Source organism: Amblyomma maculatum, chromosome 10 (assembly GCF_055883805.1).
Source record: "Amblyomma maculatum isolate TAMU_Amacu chromosome 10, ASM5588380v1, whole genome shotgun sequence".
Classification (NCBI taxonomy): domain Eukaryota; kingdom Metazoa; phylum Arthropoda; class Arachnida; order Ixodida; family Ixodidae; genus Amblyomma; species Amblyomma maculatum.
In genome coordinates this window covers 27310146-27334543 of record NC_139353.1, presented here as the reverse complement: position 1 = coordinate 27334543, position 24398 = coordinate 27310146, and the positions used below count along the sequence as shown (strand labels likewise).

At 47.5% G+C, this 24398-nt stretch overlaps 1 protein-coding gene across 1 annotated transcript in view; it reads left to right on the top strand.

The window, feature by feature from the left end:
- Window positions 1-21906, top strand: part of LOC146175958 (uncharacterized) — a 128769-nt gene extending 106863 nt beyond the window's left edge. The window contains exons 6-9 of the mRNA XM_084581225.1: window positions 1613-1797; window positions 16570-16676; window positions 20117-20270; window positions 20628-21906. Coding sequence (XP_084437351.1) covers window positions 1613-1797; window positions 16570-16676; window positions 20117-20270; window positions 20628-21906 — 1725 coding nt within the window. The remainder of the gene's footprint in view (window positions 1-1612; window positions 1798-16569; window positions 16677-20116; window positions 20271-20627) is intronic.
- The last annotated feature ends 2492 nt before the right edge of the window (window positions 21907-24398 follow it).

Here is a 24398-nt window from a genome sequence, read left to right as displayed (position 1 = left end):
GCAAAAAGCCTCTGTATTTGGCCTCTTACATGTGACACAACCAGCGCGCTCAACACAGTTGTCTAAAATATAAAATATAAAGCATCAACTGCAGAGACGACCTCCTGAGACGCAGGCGCCCAAAAATTTTAAAGTAAGCATCCTACGGTCTTTCAGTACTGAGATCATCTCGTCAAGGTACATCGAGTGAGCCAAGTGGACGCCGTAGCCCGGACGCTGCAGCATCAACAAAAAAAAGCCGCTACGCAAGGACACTCAGTGAATACGCAAAACGCTTCCCTCTGGAACGCTCGGCCCAGACGTAATAGCCGTGTTTCCTCCCCAGGCACTTTGCAGCGTACACAACCACCCACCCTCCACACTGGGAAGAGAGAGGTCTGCATAGCGTTCACATCCGGACTCGGGCACTCAATGACGCATTCCGCGGAAGAAATGAGTTCTGTACTGTTCGGCCATTGCAGCATCAGCACAAGTTTCGTATACGAAACGATCAGCGGTTGCTCTGGCAGAGGACAGCCAACAATGCGTGTACTACAAGACCTCTTCTGCCTGCGCGGTAAGGAGGAGCGGGCTGTCGGCTCGGACGGAGTTGCAGACGATGTATACAGACGATGGCTTCTAGGGCCCAAAAATAGAAAACAAAACTGAAGTGAGGAGGCAAGAGAGCTCGATTTGCTTTTCTAGAAATGAGAAAAGGATCTCTTTTGTATACAACGGCCAGGGACCGCGGTCGACTTTCGTTCTTTCCTTCGCCGCCGATGCCTGGGAACGAAACAATCTCGGCTTTCTCCTGTGGGCCAACCCCGCCCCTCGCTGCAAAGACGAGCAGTGATTCTCGAAGCTGGAACGTCCCTTCTTTAGTGAAGATGCATCGGCCATCGAGAGATCTTTTCGTTACTTGACTTGCTTTGCTTATATTTCTTTTCATCTTTCGAAAATAGGGCTAGAAATGGAGAGGCGTTCCGCGTATCGGCCTCTGTTCCGCTCGGCTGCCCCCGATGACCCTTGTCACCGGAACTGCGTTACTAGCGTTGTGGCTGCGGTTTCATTTCGAGCTCAAGGGTACTTACGTTGAATCACCGCGACCGGTCCGCGATGCAAGCGTGGTGGAAGCGCCGTATGGTGAGCAGTAATAAGCCAGTCACTTCTCTTTGCGGACACTTGCTCTAATGTAAATACTTCTTTCAGAGCTTGCGCACGCACAACTCTGTACACCTGAACGCTACGGTACTAATAGTTGACATGTATAAGGCGGCCCGATTAACGTTAGGCTTTGAATACTGTACACAGAGGTGCCCAAGAAAATTTGATAGTGGATTGGACCCTGAAGAAGATATTTCGGCAGAGACAGCAAGCGGGTTTGTTTTAAACGCTACGCATAGTGCAACTACTGCTGGTGTGAGATGAGCTCCGCACTGCTGGCCAAAAGGTTTAAGCGTCTAAAATGACATGCATTTAGTTAGTGGCTTGCCCTGTTTTTCTTGCAATTCATTTATTGGATTGATCAAGCTCTTAAACGGGAGCTTTGTTCACACACTAAATAGTCTCCTGTGACAATCGATGGTATGTCCTTGGTATATGACCTGGTATGTCCTCTGTTGCGTTCTTGCAGGTGGTGCTGGTGCAGGGCCACTTCGTCTCCTACTTGCCCCTGTGCAGCCGTAATGAGCCCGTGTTCCTGGCCACGTGTACGCCTGTCGCCATGCCTGAGACGCGAGAGTGCGTCGTGCAGGGATCCACCTCCGTGTTCACCTCCATCCACTCCATGGACATGAAGTTCCTACACCTGGACAGGAAGTGAGTAGACAAAGCCTCTTTATTTCATATCATCGCCATCAGGCGTGTTCCCCCGCACAGTAAATTCCCCGCGATCTTTATACATGGTTCTGTCAAAAACACTGCGGCGACTACAATCATCGATAGAGAGGAAACAACGCAAAGCGGCGCTGCCAGTATTTACATATTTCCAGCTACATTACGGAAACCGTTCTCATAAATATTTTTGAATAAAAATGAGGCGAGGTAAAAAGGCACGCCTCCTCGTCAGTCGTGCTCCCAATGCAGGTTAGCGCCGGCGCTCGACGGTGCTCCGGCATAACCCACAATCGGCGTACACCTTGGTCAGACTCCATTTAAACCTCATACAGTATGCCCTCATACCCTTGTTGCTTCGTGTCTTCAAAATTAACCTTCCTTCACCCTGCATATCGGCACAGCTTTAACTAAGTAATCAGCGTTTACTTCGGTTAGGTAGGTTAAGACTTATACTTGCTACAGTTTTGAAGAACGAAGGTGAGGAGGCATGTCGCATGTCAGGGATTATTTAAGCGTCACTTTGACAACGTTGTCCGACGTTTCATGCTTCTGCCTATACAAGCTTGCCTGTCGAAATTCTCTCGCATGTTGTCGTTAGCGGGGATATTTTAGTCTTAAGTCCAGTCTAACGCTTACGCTCTTATAATCGTCCGGGATTATTTTGCTCAGTTATGAGTGTTGGTTCTAAGCTTGAGACGGCCTTTTTCTATGAGGCGCTATTCCCCCCTCTTGTGTGTGGGCTCTCTTTGTCTAATGCAAGAAAATGAAGCGCTCCGCTTTTCTGGAAACGCCGGTTCCATTCACGTGACTTGAGAACAGAAAGCGAATACCGCGCATTCCGGAAGCAGGGGTGCAACGAATCTGAGCGGCCGCTTCCGCAGCCGAGTGCTTTCAGCGTAACTTTCCGGTCCCGCTTGGAAATCATACATGCCATGCTGTGGAAGGAGCAGTGCAGTACAGACAGAGTGAACAAGATGTCAGGGGGATTGAATTATAGGTGACTTCATTGAATGATGTATCATGTGAAACCGCGAATAAGTAAAATAAAGAGAGAAAAAATGTGCTGTAACAGTAAAATATGGGAATAGACGCTCCCTCACTAGGGCATGTTTCAAATTCAAAGATATGAGCTTTGATGTGAGATCGACCATCGTACATCATAAGCCACTGGTGGATTATATGTTGGCATAACATTTCGCCGTGTCTTGTAATCGCAGGATAACGCAGGTCGCATTCCTTTCGAAACGCTTCTCTTTGAAGCGAAGGAATTATGAGACAGTTACCCGATTTTCGCCCTTACCGGGGCCTACGAACGAAAAATGATAACACAGATTCACAACTGAGCAGGTCACATCGCCTCCTGAACCAGACCGACGGAAGTTTCATGTCCGCAACACCCCTCCCTTTCCCCTTTGCCGGGCCAGAAATCTATGTTAGTTGGGATTGTAAAACTCCGCTTCTAGACCCGTCCCATTGCAGGCACGAGAGAGATGGTGTCGCTACTTCTGAGAATGACAATCAGTTATCAATGACGCCTTGCAACGCTTCTTTCTGCCTTTTTCTTCTGTTGGGCGGAAGTGATTGCTTTTTTGTAGCTCCATGTTTTGAAACGGCTCTAATAGGTAGTTTCTCAGCTGGAGTAATAAATATCTCAAGTCTTGGCATCCGTAACTCTTGCAGGCCAGGCAGCTTATAGATTCTCCTTGCTTAGCCGTTGAAAGAGGGAATTTTAGACTACTACTAACTAGTTTCTCATCACCATTTGTGCAAGAAAGTGCCTTTCATACAATCACTACTATTTACAGAGCTCTCTATTTTTGGCTGATCCCTCTCTATGTTTCTACGCTGCATAAACCATATAAACATTTCAACTTCGCAGCATTCACCCATTTGTTTTGTCCAGTAACGTTTTTCTTCCAAGGGCATCGCTTGCAAAAGAAGGCACACGCGCAACTTCTTTGCTTCTAGTTTTTAGTTTTGTAACCGTAGCACCCGCGTCAAGGTTTCGTTTGCTTTGAGCTTCTTTTCAAGCATTGTTTTGCCCATTTTCTTACATTCCGCATGTTTTCACCCAGATGTCCATCTTTATTGTGTGTTTTACTAGTTCCATAGGTTTCCGCCGCTTCTCTTCGCTGGTCACGTGATTCATCCTTCTTGCTCACTAGCCCATATAGCCACTTCCTTGGAGCCCCATGTTCCCGGTTCAGAGGAAGGCGCGCGTGACTGTGAGGTCCCGAGCGTGTAATAATACCGCCTCCGCAGTACAGGAGGCCCAGAAAACGAGCAACTAGGTTTCTCACTTCGGCGACGCAGCGCGCATCCAGAAACCGCACAAGGGACGGCAGCTGTTGGGAGCTGTTACACTGTGTCACGGACCAAGGGGGGCTTCTTTAAGGCGCTGCCGGCGGCGATAAAGTTCTAGGCGTGAATGCATGGGGGCATTGTGCTCCACGTATGTGTGTAAGAGGAAAACGATTTGCATTTCAAAAAAAGATGTTTCCCCTCCACGGAGGGAGTCCATTGGTTGAAGATTTACGTGACAGCTTAGGTAGAGTGTGGGTCCGGCAAGAACGGTAACGCTACGGCGAAAACGTGATGTGTGAGTTAGGGGACGCAATTAGCGGGGGGGGGGGGGGGGGGGGGGGGTAGAGGTCTTCGTCGTTATAGAGGCGGCATTGAAGGGAAATGCATACAAAAGCTGCGCATCGCGGAAACTGCATGCGTTTCTAGGAATGAAAGGAATGAAATAATTTGAGTGCTTAAAGTGCCGGCTGACGAACTGCGCAAGTTTCAGACTCTTTTTTTATATCACAAAGCAAAGTTAGCTGTATAAGTGCAATTTGCTTTTCTTTAGCAATAACTTCCCAAACCCGTAATCGTAGTTTGTAGGGTGTGGACGTCACTGGACGCTGCTAGGAATTTACGGAAATAGCCAATTTTTACTGTGCGAAAGTAGTCTTGTATAACTGTACCCGATTTGCAGTGGAAAGTTGTGATTATCAGTATGCATAAGTACAAGTCGTGACCAAGACTGCTCGAATTGGCAGAACGACATGTCAGAGCTTTCTGACAGTACAGCTGCTATTTTCTAGGTGCGCGTAGGGTAGCGTTCTTGATACATACTTGTAAGCTCGCCGAAGCACTTCCGTCCGGCAAACATTTTTATACAGAAAAATAGTAGCCGAAGCTGTTCGCATGGTCTCTGTACTTCCGCTCACTAGCGAGGATGCAGTTAAAGGTTATAGTTACGCATTGCACTGTTACACAGTATGATTGTTTGTACTGTTCTTGCGAGTTGCCGAAGGAGTATTAAAAATAATGTGATAGGTATAACGAAGAAACCACATCGCTTTCTCCAGCAGAGCGCACCATTACCATTCTTCATGTTTCATACTACTGTGCAGTCGGATATATACCTGGAAGAAAGCAGGGTGCTAAAGGAAACCGCATGTTGGCCCTCATCAAGGCTACAGAACATCAAAAATCTGAAAGTGCTGAATATTGCGGGTGCATGCAGAGGGACCTGCACACGAGACCTTTCTGTATACGTAGCAGCATAGTGACGCGGGACAGATGCCTTGATATTTTTGTTTTGCAATGTTCGTTTTCCAAACACACTTGTGAGCAGCTGCACACAATTTATGAGCATTACGTACACATGTATTCGTAAACAACGTGCATTGAATTGTGGCTGGCTGGGGCGCTATCACTGCAGTGAAATAATATTTCATTTTGGGGTTTAGGTAACGCAAGTTGCACACAACTTGCGTTAAGTACTTGAAGCCTAATTATGTAGTAACGCTATGTTTTAGTTGATTCCAAACGAGACCTTTGCAGTTCGACATATTTACCAAAAATGCTACTATACACCTACCTAACCGCAGTGGCGAAAGAGAAACTCTGCACATCCTACAACGAGAACGTGGTTTTGCAAGATATGCATTAATGTTTGGTGTGGACTAAGGGTAGCTTTAGGCCTGATTTCTGGGCGTACGGTTTGCCCTGACATTGGTTGCAAGTGGACGACCAGCGCGTGTGACAGTCTCTGTCCATTGATGGAACATTCATATTTGTACAGTCATGACAAAGAATACGGTAAACACGACCGCATCCGTAAATTTCTGATGGCCATGCCGCAGGCAATTAGGCCTAAAGCGATGCTGCGCGCGGTGCATAGTAGCTGCTGGTAGCGACCGTGCTGCACTTTGCAGGGTCAAGCTCGTTATAAAGGCTGCCTAAGTTGCGCACGAAGAGACGTGCTTGGGATGCAGACGCCCCATCTGCATCGTGGCGTTCGTTCTTAATCATCCTGGCAGCGGTTTTCCTCGCGCGTGATCATCTCGCACTGCTCTCGTGCTGGCCTAGTTTCCCCGGCCAGCCGTTCGCCGTGGTCCAGCACGTGGTCCAGCAGCGGATCGATGGCGAACCCCTGACTATGCAGACACATATAACAAGTGCGGGACCAGGAAAGGCGCAGCCATCCATGCTGCAAATCAGATGGCCAGCAACGCACGTCTTTTCTATACACTGCTTCTATACCGTACTTGGAGACGTTCTTCGTGGAGCCGTTTCACCGCTAGGCCGCGGCACATACACACTGGCGCAATTAGAATGTAAGCCTGGAAGAAGGTATAGTCACCGAGCCGGCTTCTGCATGCGTGCGGTTGCTCGCATCGTGCCATAAGTTGCCCAGCGACCCATCCCGCGCGCGTTAACGAGCACATGCGAAGTTGAGGGTACAACTCGGGGCTCAAGGAAGGAAAGGAAGCATTCAGAGCGTTCCCATTAACGCTTACATTAGCTGGAATCTTCGTGGGAAAATGGCGCTGTCACTTTTGGCTGTGTTGATCTTGAATCACGAAGGCTCTTTGCACCAATCGAAGGGAGCGCTCTGGATCGTGAGTCGGTAGGATTTGAAAAGTATGCTGCTCTAAATAGCTTGAAGCTTTGGTCGGCCAGACCGGTGGGTGGCAGTTAGTGTGGCTTAAGAAGCTTCGTGATTCCTGTGCTTCTTGTTCTACATAGCGATGAAGCTTTAGGCATGGAGCAGTGACCTCGTCCCGGTGGGGCCAGGAGGATGATACCAGGTCGTTAGCACCGCTATCGCTTTGGTGGCTTGGACATAGCGATGACCTGGGTGCCCATGGCCGAACAATTTTAGGTGGACTCATAAGAATGACGCTGTCGTTGGCATTGTCGCTGAACAAGTGTATCAGAAGCCGTCACTCTGAGCTACCTCATTCCAGTTCTAACGCGACGTGAGCTTGAAATCTTTTTCCCCAATTGTCGACATCTTAGTGACAGTGTTCAGAAAAGAGTGCGCTTAGAATGTCGTTTTGTTGAATATCATCGTGTGCCAGACAACATTTCTTCAACAAAACGCTGGTAAGAAATGAACATTAGGCATCACTGTAACTCAATAAAGATGAGCAAAAAACGTTGGCATTTCAATAAGCAGGAAAGATTCACGTTTATGTGTTCTAAGTCCCTCTGATCGGTCGAATCGATATTTTATTTGACCGGTGTGCCAAAAACCATAAAGCCTTTCTACAAAGCCATGGTCATAAGGTATCATGCTGAATTTCCTGGTAAGTTTCGTAGTCATCCCTGAGGCTCCGTTTTAAAGGCAAATGATGGAGTCGCAGACGACCAGTGAGGACACCTTTTTTGTGTTCGTGGAACTTGGAATTACGCGCAATACTCTTTGTCCTATAGGTATCGCACCAAGACAAAAGCTTGCTCGGCACCCAAATACTGGTTACTAGACCTTCCCACTGTTATATTATGCCTGAATTCATTCACGCGTTGTACTAGTCTTTACTTTACTAAACAATGTTCTTTACCCATCAGATTGTAAATATTTTGAAACATCGGATGTGAAATTTCGTAGCATCGATATGCTCACAAAGCGCGAACCCTGCAGCCGCAAGCGGCGTGACAGAGAAAAATTGTAGCTTTAACTTCTACTAACAATGTTCATGGTAAACAAGGTAACTATATTCCTATTAACCTCTGTGCCACTGTGAAGGGTGTTTAACGAGTGACACCGGTGGTACGGAGGGTTCTACTTTTAGAATTGTACAGATATCGATATAATTAAAGAGGTCATATAATGATTGTGAGAAATGTTGCACGCAAGGCAGTTGGGAATACCTCACTGCATTTCTTTGTAATTGAACCGGCCGTCTGAGTACGGAAACGTGAACGTAAAGTTGGCAGCACGCGTGGGGGGATACGCAACGTGCGCGTTCCCGGATGCATGCTTATATTTATGCCGCGAAGTTTCATGCTTCTCCGCCGTCTACTTGCATTTTTATCTGGGCTCGCCTCCATGCATGGTATGGCAGTACCGTCTCTGCTGAGCTTCGCTCGATAGAGGGCATCTCGGAGGGGTGGCCACCATGCCTTCTTCATCAGCCGCCTCCTCTATTGTTTCGGAGCCGTGTCCGGTTAATCTCGGCCATGTACGCTACGAGCAGGCGCGGTGCGTGATCCTTCAGCGATGGCGATCATTTGAACGTGCGGGATGATCGCCGTGCAGCGTGATGTTAAGGGATCCTTAGCCTTAAGCTAGGACTTTCTGCAGGACTTGTAATTGCTTTGTCAAGAATATCGTGACAGCGTGTGCCTGTCAGTAGCGCGTCTACCACTTATTTGAGTGCATGTGAGGTCAAACGCGAGCAGAGATGTTCCGCTGTGGTATAAAAAGGCAAGAAATGTTAAAAACGAGCTCTATTAATAAAAAATTTGATCCTCTTTCAGACACGGCCCCACACGAAGATGCACAGTGCGGATAAAAAAGACGCACCATAAAGCCAGCGTCTTAGGGTGTGCGCTCATGTGAAGTGATGGTCAGTGAAACAGGCATCAAAATTTACTTTTGGCCCTAATATTATTCGCACGCATTTAATTGTATCCTCTCGGTGCGACATCCTTTCCTAGATATTCGGTTCTTGGTTTCCATAGATCATGACAAATGTTTAATGTTCGCTAAGTCACATGTCACTTGTTTTCTTGGTAACCTCTTTCTTGAACTGGTCAAATACCCACACTAGCAGCTTTACTTGAATAGCTATATTCAGCCACTCTTTTTTTTATTTGACGTCAAGAACAGAACCTCAGGAACATAGATGATGTGTTCAAAGCATATGTCCTTTATTACTGCATGCATTTCGTTTGCAGAGCTGTTCAGTTTGTGCTACGCTGATATATTGATAATGTTTGAACGGAGTATTTGGTGGCATTAGTACTTATAATATCAGGTCTTGGAAAAAGGTGGACACCTTATCATGAAATACAGTAATGATCTCAAATGTATCGACGATTTTGTGATGTATAGAATAGCGCATTATGAGAGTGAAATGCCGAAGTTTCCCGCGGTTTGCGTGCCCCCCCCCCCCCCCCCCCCCTCCAGAATCATTCAAATATTACGTCATACTTCAGGCACAATAACGAGAGTAACGTCCAAGGGTTAGAAACTGCGACAAGAATAAATGATTTTAAATGATATTTGCTTTCCAGATAATATAAAAGGTCTCAAAAAGCAAAAAAAAAGTAAAAAAAAAGGGGGGGGGGGGGCGGGGGGAGTGAGTGTTCAGTAACATATAGCACTAGCCTATTATTGAGAGCGCTGGGTTAAATTCGTGGCTATACCAGTAGCCACTAGCCTCTATTTTAGTGCACACTGCTTTCGCACAGTTCTAATTTCTCAGTTCGTCGTTTGTCTCTAAAGAAGGAAAAAAAGCTTTCGATGTTGATTTTTCTCGGGATCAAAAAGATAAATCTTATGCATTGGTTATTATCCTCATTCTTTATTGTAATGCACTATTTCGTCTTCAACATGAATCGCTTCCTCCGGAAGAATGTTTTTGTTCAGACAGGCAATCAATGTAACTTCCTCCGCGCTGAAATACACACAACAAATTCTTATTTGCTACTACACTTTTATTCGCCTTTTTTTTTAAACCCGAAGTCAATGAACTATAATACAATTGTTGTACTTTTGGTATTTCCTTTCTCTTTGATCATTATTATCATCATTATGTCGCAATTAAACTGCGCCTTCGATGAACACTTTCATGGCTACGCCTGCATTACATCACCGTTACCTCGAAGTGCGACATAGGGCGAATTTCCTCTGTTGTCCAACAGGAAGGGGACGCTCCTCGAATTGTCCGCTTCCTTGTGACAGGTTAACCGAGGGTCCATAAGCAAGAAACATGGCAGCTGTCAGAGGATAACTCGCTGACCATCGTCAACGGTTGGGCCGAAATTAGATCGGGACCACAAGCCGAGCAGAGAGGCGCTTTGAATCTTCTAAACGCGTCTTCATCGCAGACCTGTCCGCAACGGGCAGACTATATGTCTTGCAGACAGAGAGAGACTATAGATCCGGGAAAAGAAAACGATACTCAAGAAATCACTTCTGCCAAGCTACGCACCGACGGCAGCGCTCCGAGCTTCGTTTCCCGCATGAACTAGCAGAGCATCATCCGTATAAGCGTCCATTTCGTTTCGGCCACTTAGTGTAGAGAAGCGATCCGAGGCGAGGAGGACTGAGAACCAGGAAAGAAGATGGAGGCGTGGATGCCAAAAGTGCGGACGAGCGGGCGACGCGCGCCGAACACTCGAGGGCAAGACGTGGACGGACATTGACAAATGGACGAGCCTGGTCACGGATGATTTGGACCGGCTCTTCTTCTCACGAGGGAGGAAATGTTTTTCGCTTCTATCTCTTAAACGGGCTGCCCTCCCGTTTGAAAGCCGCTTCTCCTCTTAATGAGCGCCAAGGCTCGGCCGGCGCTCACAGTTCCTTTTATAAAAAGGCTGTGTAACAACCCGGTTATAAAAAAGAAAATGGAAAACGCAGGCGGAAAAACACGGGATGGAAGGTGCAGACGTGACCCCCCCTCCCCCTCCCTTCCCCCCCACCTACCAAAAACAAAAACAAACCAAAAGGTGGTTCATAATACGATCTAAGAGCGAGTCGACAAAACGGAACGCTTGACCATAGTGACCCGCCCGTAGGCTCTAGGTGCCCAGCGCTCTATAGGCGGGAAGGAAGGGCTAAAAGCCGGCGCACACGAGTTCTGTGCCAAGCTGCAATCGTCCCGGCAGTATGCTACGGAGCTTCTGAACGATGCGTATAAACTTGGTGCGAGGTGAATAGCCTGGACGTGACTTCCATTAAGGGCGCCGGCGAGGAACGTTCGACGGGGAACTCTTGAGATGGAGGCGCGCGTGAAAATGAGCACGAACTCTTCGGCTGACGAGCTCGGGGCGCCGAAGAAGTTCTTGCTCTGTCGTTCCCTGCATTCTGTGCCAATGCCTCGTTGGCCAGAAGTGCGCCTGGTGTATAATAGTAATGACCTATACAACGAGTGGGCAGGCGCCCGCCCAAGCCGCGTCCAAATTAGGAGTAATCGAACGTATAATAGGTACCGTGACCAGCTTTACAACAGCTTGAGAGGATCGGCTCAGAAACTGGCACACATGGCAGCATTGCTTGAACGCCAGTTTTTAATTTTGCTCTCGGTTCTAGGCCAAGCTGTCACCATAAGCGCCACTGACCAGCCAAGCCTGAAAATATGGCTCGATAAACACTGTTTATTGCTGACGCGTCAAACAGTTCTGTCCGAGGTTGCCCATGCTACGTAGGGCATCTAGTTGTCCGTGTCTGTTTTCACATGGTTTCCGATATAGAAATCTCAAAGTTTATCTGCGGCCAGCGAAGTGAGCAATTGAAAGAAGAAGAAGGGGCTCTCTCCCAAAAAAGATAAGGAATGCGGCTTTCATCCTCAGACGGTATAGTCGAATAATTTTTACATGCAGGAAATTAGGCCAACGTGAGCATGAGTATATGATAAAGAACTGATAACCGTGATCATTTAGAACCTGAACAGCAACTGAACTGAAACAAAGCCGATGAGCTTTGCGCTATGGCATGGTATGTATGGTATGGTGTCACTGTGTTGTATAAGTGTGCTATAGTATGGTATGTTATGATGATTATGACATTCAGAAGCAGCACGTGTCCTGAGATCGGGCGTGATAGAGGAATCAAAATTAAATCCGACAACACTGCGTTGTCTAATGTGAGCTCATAAGCACACCGCAAGGGTGCTTTCTGCATGTCGGTGCGACGGTAAGACGGCTGCGGCAGCCGAAATCCGGTCGTGTGGCATTCAGTTAGGCAGCGTAATGTCAGACTTAGAGCAAAGAGAGATGAGATGAGTCGAAGAGAATGAAAAAAAAAATGATTTTCTGAGGGCTTAATGTCTGCCAAGCTGGCCGAAGAAGGGAGAAATTGGTAAGCATTGGGAACGGCTTCAGTGCAGGAAAGTATCTGTCTAGGGATAATGAACCTTTTCGTAGCTTTGATGATGGACAAAATAATGTACTTAACCGTAGTCATTACTCATTGTACTCTTTGCTGCTGATATAGATACCCGACGGTGGCATCAAAGAAAATAAGGGGTCGCGACTGCGCGGTATCACCTGCGTCAAGGCTGACGGAAGCGTAGTATAGACACTGCTGGTAACCTCATAATTTGGCTAGCTAATAATGGTCACGAAAAAGAAGAAGAAAATAGAGAATAAAAGTGGCCATTCTTGAGGGCTGTAGTTCCGTCCGAAATGTATGCCTCAATGATTTATTTATTAAAAAACAAATGAATCAGCATTGACTTCCCATGGATAACCGGCCACTTCAAGGGAGCCCCTAAATCGCTCGTTATTGCAAGCAATAATACGCGTTATATTTCGCCTCCAAGGAAAAGTGGCCTCCAAATCCGGGATTCGATGCCGCATCCGTGGGAACAGTAGTCGAGCGCCGTTACCACTGCGCCACCCCGGCGGAGTGATGAACTTCTTGTGCAGGTTCAGGTAGAACGAGAGGAAGAAGATGGCTTACACGGCATAAAAGAGTACTGAACGAGGGTTGAGGGAAGCCTCCTGCAGGTCGAGCCAACGTTTAGACAAGTGGACTTGCTGTCTATGGGAAATTAACGCCCAGACAAAGACAAGACCACTTGTCGAAACGTTGGCTCGACCTGCGAACTGAGGCTTCCCCACCTCTATCCTTGTTCAGTGCTCTTTCATATTGTGTAGCTTCAGACTAATTGAAGCAAACGTCGAAACCAGTCAGTCACGAATCAGTTTGTTCAGCTCATCTAAGAGCCCTTGATTCATCATACTCTGCGAAACTGCCTACATGCGCAAACCTCCATTACTTCCACCTCTATCGCACGTGCTATCCAGATAACGCTACCAGAAGGCAAACTGATCAAGGTACCTGTAGCATCACTCCTTTTCACACGACATACATGCGTTATCACTTACATCAGTACAGTACTCAATTTTTATCACCGAACGTAGTGCTGCTCTGAAGATAAGGATTGCCTCCTTGATAAGGAAAAGGAAAACGGACATATATTCGATAAACTTGATATGAGCCAAGGAACAAGCATTCGAGGACTACACTGGGAGGTAAAATATTCAATTACAGACGCTCTTATGATGTAGTGGTATGTCGTTACGAACTGCAGATAAGAAAGCGTCATAAACACGGCCTCAATGCAGGGGCGAGCGGCAGAGTAAAACCCGTGGAAGGAAAAATCAGAAAAATAAATTCTTCACGCCTTGTAACGTGTGGCATTGTGTAGAACGAAGTGGGCTGCCGCTTTTGTACAAGTATATACGCGCCAGAGAAAAGAGAAGCGGCACAACGTAAGTGCGCATGCGCCGGGCACAGGGAGCGTAGCTAATGGTTTGAGGCGCCCCCGTGCGAGAATCATGCATCCTACCCGGATGCGTAATTTGTTCGGGACGCCATCTCTCCTTCCCCCTATTTTTTCTTTCTATTTTGTTTTGTATTTATTTCTGTGGCCCCTTTTTCCTTCCTGCGAGTTGCCGTTGCCGGCATCTCGAGTGCGAGAAGTATCTCTTCGAAAGGCGTAGTGGCACGTACCGAGCCAGCGACCGTCGTTGGCCAGTTGCCAGTGGTACTCCCCTCTTAACTCAATTACTTCACGAATGCCGCCGCATCAAAAAGAAAAGCAATGAATATTCTCACGGCTTAACTCTCCCAACACGATTGGAGACACGGCGAGAGCCCACTGCGAGGAAACACTATGTACAGACAAGTGATGCCTGAGAGAAAACAAAGCTGCTACAAAGCCGCGTGGGCTGCCACTCTTGTCCTGTACATCCAGACGTGTGCACCTGTTCAACCTGAACTTCACCGGTCATTTCTTTACTCGATGACGTTTCGCTGTCGATGAATTTGTGCGCGTCGCATATGTGTTGATATGCTGTCTCCAACCTAAAGCTCGTTTAATGTATGATCACGACAGCAGTACTACGTTCGTGGTGCGTTCTTTTATTTCCTTATTTCGAACTTGTTTATGGTAAGACGTAAGAGGTGCATTTGAATGTTATTTGTTTTGAACGTTCGCTTGAAAGAAACAAAAATGGATTCTTATGCTTTCATTATGCAAAACTCCTGCACTCTTCCCTTTGTTCACGTACACATTGAAGTTTGAGCACACATTTATGGATTACTTCATATTTGTTTGTGACAAGCACAGTTTTCTCAGTTTTATAATTAGTCATCACCATCATCATCATCATCATCATCATCATCATCATCATCATCATCATCATCATCAGCCTCACTATACCCACAGCAGGGCGAAGACCGGTCATATAATTAGTGCGTCTCTGTATGTATTAGATCCAAAGGTTATCCTCATATTTAATAGGGGAATATAGAGAATATTTGCAAATTTGCTGAAAGTGTTTGTTCTATGTCATATTTCGCATGACTGCATATATACACATTCACTCCGGCGGCTTTTTCCTTTACTTCCTTTCCATGGGGTTTCCTACAAATAAAACGACATTGTGCACTTTTCGACAGTCTTCATTATTTTTTGGACTATAGATTATACCCGCTCTCACGATACGATGTACTCGATACCCGCCTACACTTCCCACCGATGGCCATATTTACATGCTTCTGGCAAGAGTGGTGTAAATCTGCGCAGTCAGTCAGGCTGTTTGCAATGCTGTGCATACGTAACACTCTCAAGAAACGCGTACAGTTTGTGACGCCCGATCTGCTACGTGCATAAACAACACGATGTCTCCACGTTCCGATTCATTTAGGCCGCCTGTTCATCGTGAAATTTGTGAACTACACTTCGTCCCTTCATACTATATCTTTCAAAAGATGGTTTCAAATGCAGCGTCGACTGCATGCACCTGTGCGCAGAAAAATCCCAGCAGTATACCTCGAAATCGAAGCTTAATTTCACCTGCGTTAAAAAATGCACTATTGCTAATTGAGAAGAGTGACTATCATGTATAATAACACAGACGTAGATAGTATGACCGTGGTAGGTACTATTATTTATGACAACGCGACCCTTAAAACGGATGATAGGAGAATGCTATCACAACATGATCACCATTAGAATATAATTCACTCCGATGGTGCCCGTATGCCTTCGATATTCGCACTACACGCTATTGGCATTCTACAGGGGGTGATAATCAATAGTACTGCGCACAGAAAGAAGGAAAGAGCAGGCATAAGGGGGCTGCTCGCCAGTTCTTGCAACCTGCGCATACTTAGGCCATCCTACTGCCACGGGTTACATCGCTCGTGCGCCTATAACCTTATGTATAACGCACTTTGCTAGACTGCAGCGGCAGAAAGAAGATCAATGCTTTCCCCGATATTGCAAGTGCGGCGTCGGGCCAACAGTATACCGCTATGCACGTGCCTCCGCGCACAGTGCATGATGCGTTACTCGCGAATCGCAGACACGAATGAGCGGATCGTGCGCGATGGCAAAGCGCGGTTTATACGTGCCGCGTATCGAGGGATGCGTGGCCTTGCTTCTTGTTGGTTGCCATGCGTGGGTTGCATCGTGCGCACGCATACGCTTGATTGAGCCGCCCGCGTGCGCCTGCCCAAGCTGTGGGCGCGCGTATAGTGAGTGCATTTCGATACGCCGCCAGGAAGTGCGGCGATGAATGAATCCCTGGTCGTGGGGTCTTCCATGAGTGGCAGTCCTTGGGGCCTAGAGATGCCGTGAAATTTACGTTTTCATTGACGGGAACACGCGCCGCGCAATCTGGCTCCGGCTGGACGGCGTAATTCACGGATGCATGGCGGAAAAGCACCACTTGAGCGTGTACGTAGCCGCATGCGGATTATGGTAGATTGGTCGAACCATGCGTGTGGCCAGCGTCCGTAAGACCGGGGGAACTAGTATTGTGAGGCGGTACTACTTTCGATCTTTATCTTGTTGCGTGCCGATCTACCCAAATATACAAGCGTGGTACACTGCTGTGTTGGCGGCTCTGTTCGACGACACCAAACAAGAGAACATGTTTGACTTCCAAAGGAACCTTGAATTATGAGTGAAAAGTAGACAGGGTTCTTAATTGCGTTAACTGAGATGCTAAGTTGGTGCAATTCTTCTGGTTAACAAATCGTGCTTCCTATAATGTTGCTTCAGTTGTGAAAAGAAGTAAGCGCGCAATACTAGGTGCGGGTATGTACAAATGCTCCTCAAGCAGGCTCATATAATGCAGCAAGTCTGTATGGATCTGTTAGACTGTTGGTTACGCTTCGCGTTTTTTTTTAACCCGGAGGAAGCGTTGTTAAATGCACGCTTACAGATCACAGTTAGCGTACGCTGGCTTTGGTATTGATCTTTTCCCGTCTCTTGTTTTTTTCCTTAGTGGCGAGTTCCATCTTGGCTACCAAAAGTCGAGCCTCCAGAGCATCTCATGGTACGAGCTGGTGCATTGGGAGCATCTCAGGGAAGCACAGTCAAAACATCGACTAAGTGAGTATACATACGTATGAACATACCCTGCAGATCCATGGATAATTTCGAATCACATAGCGGATGTCCGTTTCTCATGTTGTGTTGCTGCTTAACAGACACCACCTGCGAAGGCATTTCTCAATAGCTACAAAATCAGTATGTTCGCCATTTCATTTATGAACTGAGAGAGAGGTGACTGATTGAAGTGGCCTTCGAATTCGTGTATGATTTTCACAAGTGTCTCTTTCAGAATGAGGCGATGCTGAATGATACTGCCGCGAAACCTTCAAAACTGTATTTGTTGTTTTTTAATAGCCGCCGGCATATGGCCTTATCACTCTGATTCTGAATCGTGTATCAATTCAGTAGTCTTTGTTTGTTAATGCTCGATGTCGCGAGTCGCACCTTTATCATTTTCGTTGTAGCGTAAGATGCACCGAGATCTGTCTCGAAGATTCCGGCCACTAGTGTGTCTTTCTACAATGTTCCAGCTTGTGCTGGTAGCAGTTTGCGACGTTATCTACATTGTGCTGAGCAGTATTTAAATTGAGCGTTGACGAGTGCGACGGGCTTTCTTTGTTCGACGATCGATCAGCACGTTTGTTGCAATCGCCGCCGCCGAGTTGCTTAGTTCTTTTTCGGGCCCAAGTCAGCCCAAGAAAGAGATAATTTCGGTACCGTCAAGCCTGTACCTGCTTTTGGTGTCAACGGCGTTGTCACCACTACGTGACAATATGATAAATATGACTGCATTGCGGCCGGGGCGTACGTGGAGTGTTTGTTGTGCGTATGCTACAAATGCAGCAGCAACGCCTTGCCGTCTATTCTTTTTAAGAATTTCGCTACAGTAGTATACATTAGCCATCTTAACTTGCTCAATTGCTTCGAACACCATTATATGCCAAGCGTAGTGAGCGAAATCTGTGTTTTTGCCATCTGGTATTCTTAAAGCAACAAACAGTTGCTTCGTTTCGGCGAGGCAGGAGAAGTGTCTCTCCTGAGAGCACGTTTCCAATCATCTAACAGGTCTGGCCAGTACTGCAGCCTGTAGAGATTGTAGCTAACTATAAACAAGGACACTAAATCTGCTTTTATTGCAGTGGGTAACTGATCAAGCTTTACAGAAAGGATGTAGATTGTAGCTGCGAAACACTTCCTCGACCTGCCATGAAGGAAACAATGTACCTGGTCCAAGCGTAATTAAATTTTGTTCTTTAGCGCCAGGTAGTTGAAGTAACCAGCACCTCAGCACTTCGAAATGTACGTGAGACTTATAGTTTGCATACTTCTATTTAGTTCATCAGGCAATGCTCAGAAAGTCGACTGAATGTACTTTACATTGGCTCATCAAAAAACAAGAAATAGCTGAAGCGGAAAGAAAAAAGTGGGATGAGAATATTTTTGAATTATAACAATTAGTGGAAAACAGAACGGCATTTACATTTCCGTAATGCCCATAGCTGTAACTATGACACGGAAGAGAGAATGGGGTGATGTCGTGACGGGGTTAGGACGTGAGACAAAGCACCACACGTGACCAAGGAAGATGGACCTGCGAAATTAAAACTCCCCAGAGCCCCGGGACAAGCCCCGAAACGAATCTGGCCCTCGCGGAAGAGGAAAAAGAAAACCCATCGGAATAAAAAGCGGGCCGCAGAACGCGCGGAGTGCGTATCTGCGAGCACCGCCCTGGAGATCTGCCCGCCCCCTTTTTCCAGAAGGGGTCCTTATTAAGTGACCATAGTCTCCGACCAAGCAGCTTTCCCATTGGACCGCGCTGGCAAACATCCTCGACCAAGCTTCATCGCACGCGCAACGCCCAGCGCAGTATCTTTTTTTTTTTTTTTTTTTTTTCTGGGCGACGATTCGGGCAAGAAACAAATCAAAAGAAAGAACGGAGCTAGCCTGGGAGCCAGGGGACGAAAAACAGAAGAAATGCATACTACACGCGGGGGTACGCCTGCGAGAGAAGCCATGGGCGTGACGCGATCTAAGCGAGAAATTATACGCACGATCCCAATCTTCTCCCTCACCTTTCTTGCCTCCGTCTCCGTATTTCTTTCTCGCTTTGTTTCTGTGCGGACGAGTGTTCCTCCTGTACGGTATAGAGTCTCCTCGCGCTCTCAGTCTTTCGCCGGGGATCCGGCCTGTGGTAGAATCCAGCAGTACCAATACTACTATCACCGCCACCGGCAGCTGAAGCTGCAACTATACGGCGGTGGCGGCGCGCACAGACAAAACGGCATATGCACGCGCAACCGGTTCCTCCCCCTTTTCCTGACCCCCTCCCCCCACACCTACTCCGCGGGCCTTCTTATTCCAAGCCTTTTCCCAACCACTTCTTTCACCGTCGTCTGGGCCTGGCCGGCCGTATCACGAATCCGGGCGAGAGATAAAAGGAAAGAAGCGAAGAAGGGTGCTGGAAAAGGCAGGAACTGTATATGGCGCCGCGACTGCGCACGCGTTGCCGCTGCCGCCGTGTAACGCAGCAATGGGAAGGGTTTCTGTGCAGAGCAACAAGCGTAAAAAATCAAGAGAAAATGATCACGTGCTGTTGCCTTCTTTTGGAGAGTAAGCAGGGTTCCTTATGAAGCGCTTTTTATCCTCGCATAAGTAGTGACCGCCTCGCCCGTGATTTGCCTCCGCAGGTCAGCAGCAGTGTCGACCTCTGCTGCTTGTGCTGCTTATAAGTGCGACGCTAAAGCCTGTTCTATTGTATTGTTTGGTGGCTGCTGTTTTTGGGCTGCAAGTGTGGTTGATCATCGGGATAGGATTCAAACAAAGCCGAAATGCTTTTGCGAGAGTGCATTAAAGCAACAGAATAAGCGACGGTTGAGCTATGCTGCCTGAGGCTCTGGAAATGTTGTATACCTAGAAAGACAAGGCTCGGAGCATGCAGAGCCGCTAAAAGTAATCATATCTTCCTTCAGCCCTGACAGTGTCATTGAGTGTTTTTTACGTAAACGAAATAAAAACCGAACAGAGATTGCAACATAGTAATTATTTACTACTGACCATTTTTCTTAGGCCGAAGTGTGCAACATTCGGATACAATAAGTAAAGAACACAGGAAAAGATGCTCCTAAAGAGAGTTCCTTCGTCCAGTGGCGAACATGGATTCTCATGTTGTGATTAATCACCAAGTTTGTCCTTATCACCTTTGGTGTCGCGCTATCAGATGTGAGGGAATTACCAGACCCGTTTGCACATACGCTTGAAGCAGTCAGCCGCAGGACATCCTTAGAAGGTCACCTAAAACTGCGTTTTTTTTAATATGTGCTCACTATTGACCTTCTGAGATCACTTTCTGCCGCAGATTTACATCTCCTGCGATTCTTACTGAAAGACTATCATCCAGCTCTGTCCATTCAACCGCTGATGTCTTATAATATTCTAGACAAAAGCGCTTTACTTTGTGAATAGAAACTTCACTGTGCTATCCTTTCTCATCTCTGCAGTTACTCAGTCAGAGCAGGAGAGGTCCTGCATCCTCCTGGTGCGCCTGCAGACGAGCCGCTCGGGATGGATTTGGGTCCATGCTGTGCTCCAAGTTAAAGATGGCTCGGACAGTTCCCAGCAGCCAGTCATAGTGTGCACCAACCAGGTGCTGAGGTGGGTCTTGTTATTGAATGCCTCAGTTTTTTACGCTACCTGTCAGGAGCATTGCTTGCTTCGTAGAATCAGCAGCCATATTAAGTTACTAACAATTGGTTCACAGCAAGGAAAAGGCGCAGTATCTGTCACACTTGTTTCCGTGGACATCTCAATCGCCTGAACATATTTCTGATCCTGCATGCGTTATTACGGCAGGTTGATGTACAATATTTGAATGTAAGCCTGTAGATTATCGAGCGTGTCTGCAGAGGAAAAACTGCACCAATAATTTCCGCGTGTTTTAAAACCACTGGTTTGTCACTTACAAACATTTATGGTGTATGCTTGATGCATGTTTCTTTTCTTTTATTGCAGTGAAAGGGAAGCTGCCGTGATGCGTGCCAATTCGTGGCTTTACCAGTACTACTCACTGCACTCCAAGATGCACTATGGCCTCGCGTACGAAGCCACACGCCTGCCAGCCTATTATCCAACACCAGTGATGCCCTACCCACCAGCTCCACCCCCGCCGCCACCCAGAGAAATACCCCAGGCTCCGTTGCCACACTCACCATACCCCCTGCCCCATCACCTCAACGGAGCACCAGTACCTCAGCATCCGCATCACCCTGGAGTGCTTCAGTATGGCGGCCCTTCTCACCACAGTGGTCTGCCCTATAGCAACGTTTCGGCAAGCGTCGCAGCCGCATCTGTTGCTTTAGGAACACCAAGTACAGGCAGTCCGGCGTCCTCACCAGACCATCGCAAGTGGGCCTCACCCACGTCGTCTTCCACTGGCCTCAAGAGACCGGCGTCTCCCGGTCCAAGCAGCAGCGCGAGCAGTACCGGTAATGTGAGCGGCGGGAGCAGCACTACAAGCAGTCCAACGCTCCCCAAGGCTCCCCGTCCCAGCTATGGAGCCTTCACGGAGCTAGCTCCGCTGCTTCCCTCAGGCTACTACGGCGGCCCTGGTCAGGTGCTGGCGGCGACAGCTCCAGTTCCGGCTGCCTTTCGTGCCCCAACTAAACTTCCCGATGACAGGCTGGCCGACGTGGAACAATCACTGACACCCACCAACACAGAAGACGTGTCCCAACTGATCTCCGGTGGTGGGCCTGGTTACCTGAGGCCGACGTACATGTCCTTAGACGATCCCGAGGTAGCGAAGGCGGCGCGAAGCGTCGCAGCTGCTTCTTACCCGACGGCCTTAGAGCCTCCTGCCTACTACCCTCGTTACCTGGAGCTAAGCCTAACGCTAGAGCTCGCCGACGGCAAGGAACCGTACGCAGCGGCGGCTGCGGCTGCAGCTGCCGCGGCAGCGGCGCAGAGTTCGGCGGACCTCAGAGAAGGCTTCCTCTACCACAGAGGCGCTTTCGCTCCTCCCCGGTTATCGGCGCCTTGCGGACCGGGCAGTGAAGAAGAAGCTGCGGCCGCCGCTGCTCTGGATGCCTCGGCCGCGGCTCACGCTGCCGCTGTGGCGGCTGCCGCTCACCATCACCATCCGCACCACTACTGGCATCGACAAATGGGTGGCGGAGGGCCCCCGGGCCTAGGTGGCCCCGGAGGCGCAGTTGACTCCGCGACATCGTGCCTTGCACCACCCCAAACGGGCCACCGGGCTATCGCCGAGGAACCGGCGTCAGTTGAATCTTGACCGGGTGAGAGGCCACTCCTTTTTGTACCATTCTGGAGGCGCAAGGATGTTTATATCCTGAAAAGCAAGTGGAGTGGAAGAAACGTTTGGTTCCTGTGGCATACCCCTAGCAGCTCATGACTAAATTGTGTCAGTGTTCACCATGTTATTGCGATAGTTTTATGTGGCGCACAGGATAATGAGGCTAAACTTTCGAGCTCTGGTAAAAGCAAATTGTAGAAATAAGGGACTTCGTGGCATTGCTAGACAGAAAAAAAAAAAAAAAAATCTGCATTCTGGCCAGGGCTTTAAACGGTACCGGCTTTCTGGTGGTGTCTTGGACGAGCAAATGAAGAAATCGCAAATATTTTCTACCAGTTCGCTAGATGCGTCTGACGTAGCGTTGAGCTTTCAAAACAGCACTTCAAATAAAGTAGAGATGGGTTCATTGTTTGAGTTTTCCTAATACAACGACTAGTTCGAAACATGGTAAAAAGGGTTACGAATGGGTCACCTCGCGTTTTCAAATTTTGTCGAACATACTTTTGACAGTTCCCTCACTTCAGAAATGGAACATGTTGTTTTAATCATGACGTTTTGTGTTTCATTTTCGTGACTGCAGTTCGTGGGGCCGGCCAAGCCATGGTGCCTTGACACTCAACAGTCCTTCTCCGTCCAGCCTCGCTTTTCATGAACGGGGCAGAGAACGACCGTATGGCATATTGCCAAAGCATCGAGCGCCGGTTTCCAGTTTCTATGGAAGAGCTCGAAATGCTGACGACAGCAGTGCGCATGCGTCGCACACGCAAGGAGACGAGGCGTACGCACGACCCCGCATCGGATTCCATGCACCTCGCAGGAGAGAGACACAAGCTTGCAAGCCTGCTTCAGGGAAGGTGTGTCGAAACGCCAGCTGTCTTGACGACAGAGTAAAAGTAATGAAGTCAAGCGCAGCCTGGACGTAGCGCCGAATCGAAGAAGGGGGTATTGCTTGTGAGGACCTGTGATGATGCCTCGTCGATGCGTTTATTTATTTCGAACTTTGTCGCGGTGACTGGTGGATCGAAAGTACGGTGATGTGTTCTTGCGGGCTTGGCCCTTGCTACGAAGGACGCATAATGATCATCGACAGGTGGCGACGGCCGTAGGTGACGACACCGAATGCCAGACAACCCGGCAGCGCTTGTTCTCCCGCGTACGACACAGGACAGTGATGATGATGACGCTCCTACGGCGCAACACCAAAGAGTGAAAGAGGCGATCGTAGAGTAGAAACGAGCTACTTGGCTGCTACCAGCGTGCCACGGTGACGGTTATTTTCAAAATGTGTCACCTGGCGCCTAAATGCCAGGACGGTGATAAAAGCTCTATTTGCGGTAAAACAGCATTTTTCTCCGATTTTGATGACTGGTAAAGTACTGCTGGACAGTTGGAAAATTACTGTCTGCAAATGAGGCGTCGAAATCGAGATAACGCACTATGTTATGCCGGTGAAAAGTAATTATGAATGAAACAGAAAGAGAGGTGACATAAAGTGTTCGCCAATTCTTTCCTTGTCGTTCATAGTAGTAAGCCATTTTAAATTTCTTGTGCCTTATATACACGTACAGTGAAATTGCACGCAATTAAAACAAATAGGAGAGAGGAGAGATGCGGTGAACGCTCGTGCAAGGTTAATTTTAGAGTGGTTTTTGAGCATATACGTGCTCTCAAAGAGCTTGGAACAAAATTTCATCGCTACAGGTAGATCTTTCTGCTACAGTGGAAGCAAATCAAATGATATGCCAGTAGATCCAAGGAGCATTTTTATTTCCTAGCTACATAAATACTCTGCTTTTGGCTTTTGTATTCGACGTAGTGATACATCCACATAGGCCGATGAAATGATAAGTAAAGCAGATATGCACTGTTCCGATTGTTGGTGAGTAGGGCTTGGTCATACTGCAAAGCCTGCGTGATGTATTTGTTAATCCATCTGTACGCAAAAGAGGGCAGCCCTTCTGCAAGGCTGGCTCGAAAGATCCCTGTTTTCAACTTGCGCATGCAATATTACCGGTATGCACTGCGTGAGAAACATATGCGTCAAAATCAAAATATGCTTCGTATTCTTGAATTAGGTTCATTAATTTGCATACGTGTTACTCGACATTATGCGTTCTCGTAATGATGTTTGGTAGCCTAGTTATGGGAATGTCCCTATAGCTCTTGTTAAAAGAGATGCATGTCGCAGTAAATAGTCCTGTATAATGTTTTTTTTTTTTTTTTTTTTTTTTTTTTTTTACCACATTCAGCTGCGGCATACCAGCTATACTGGCCTTTTTCACACCATATTGATTAAAACAGCCTATCGTGCATAGTTCACACACGATTGAACAACAAGTCGATGTCACAGGGATAAAAATATTTTAGTCAAATCAGAGTGATCCTTTCTCAATGAAACACTTTAGAATATAGAAAGTAACGAATGGTGAGTGAAATATCGGTTTGGTAACATGTTGTGAACTCTGAACCAT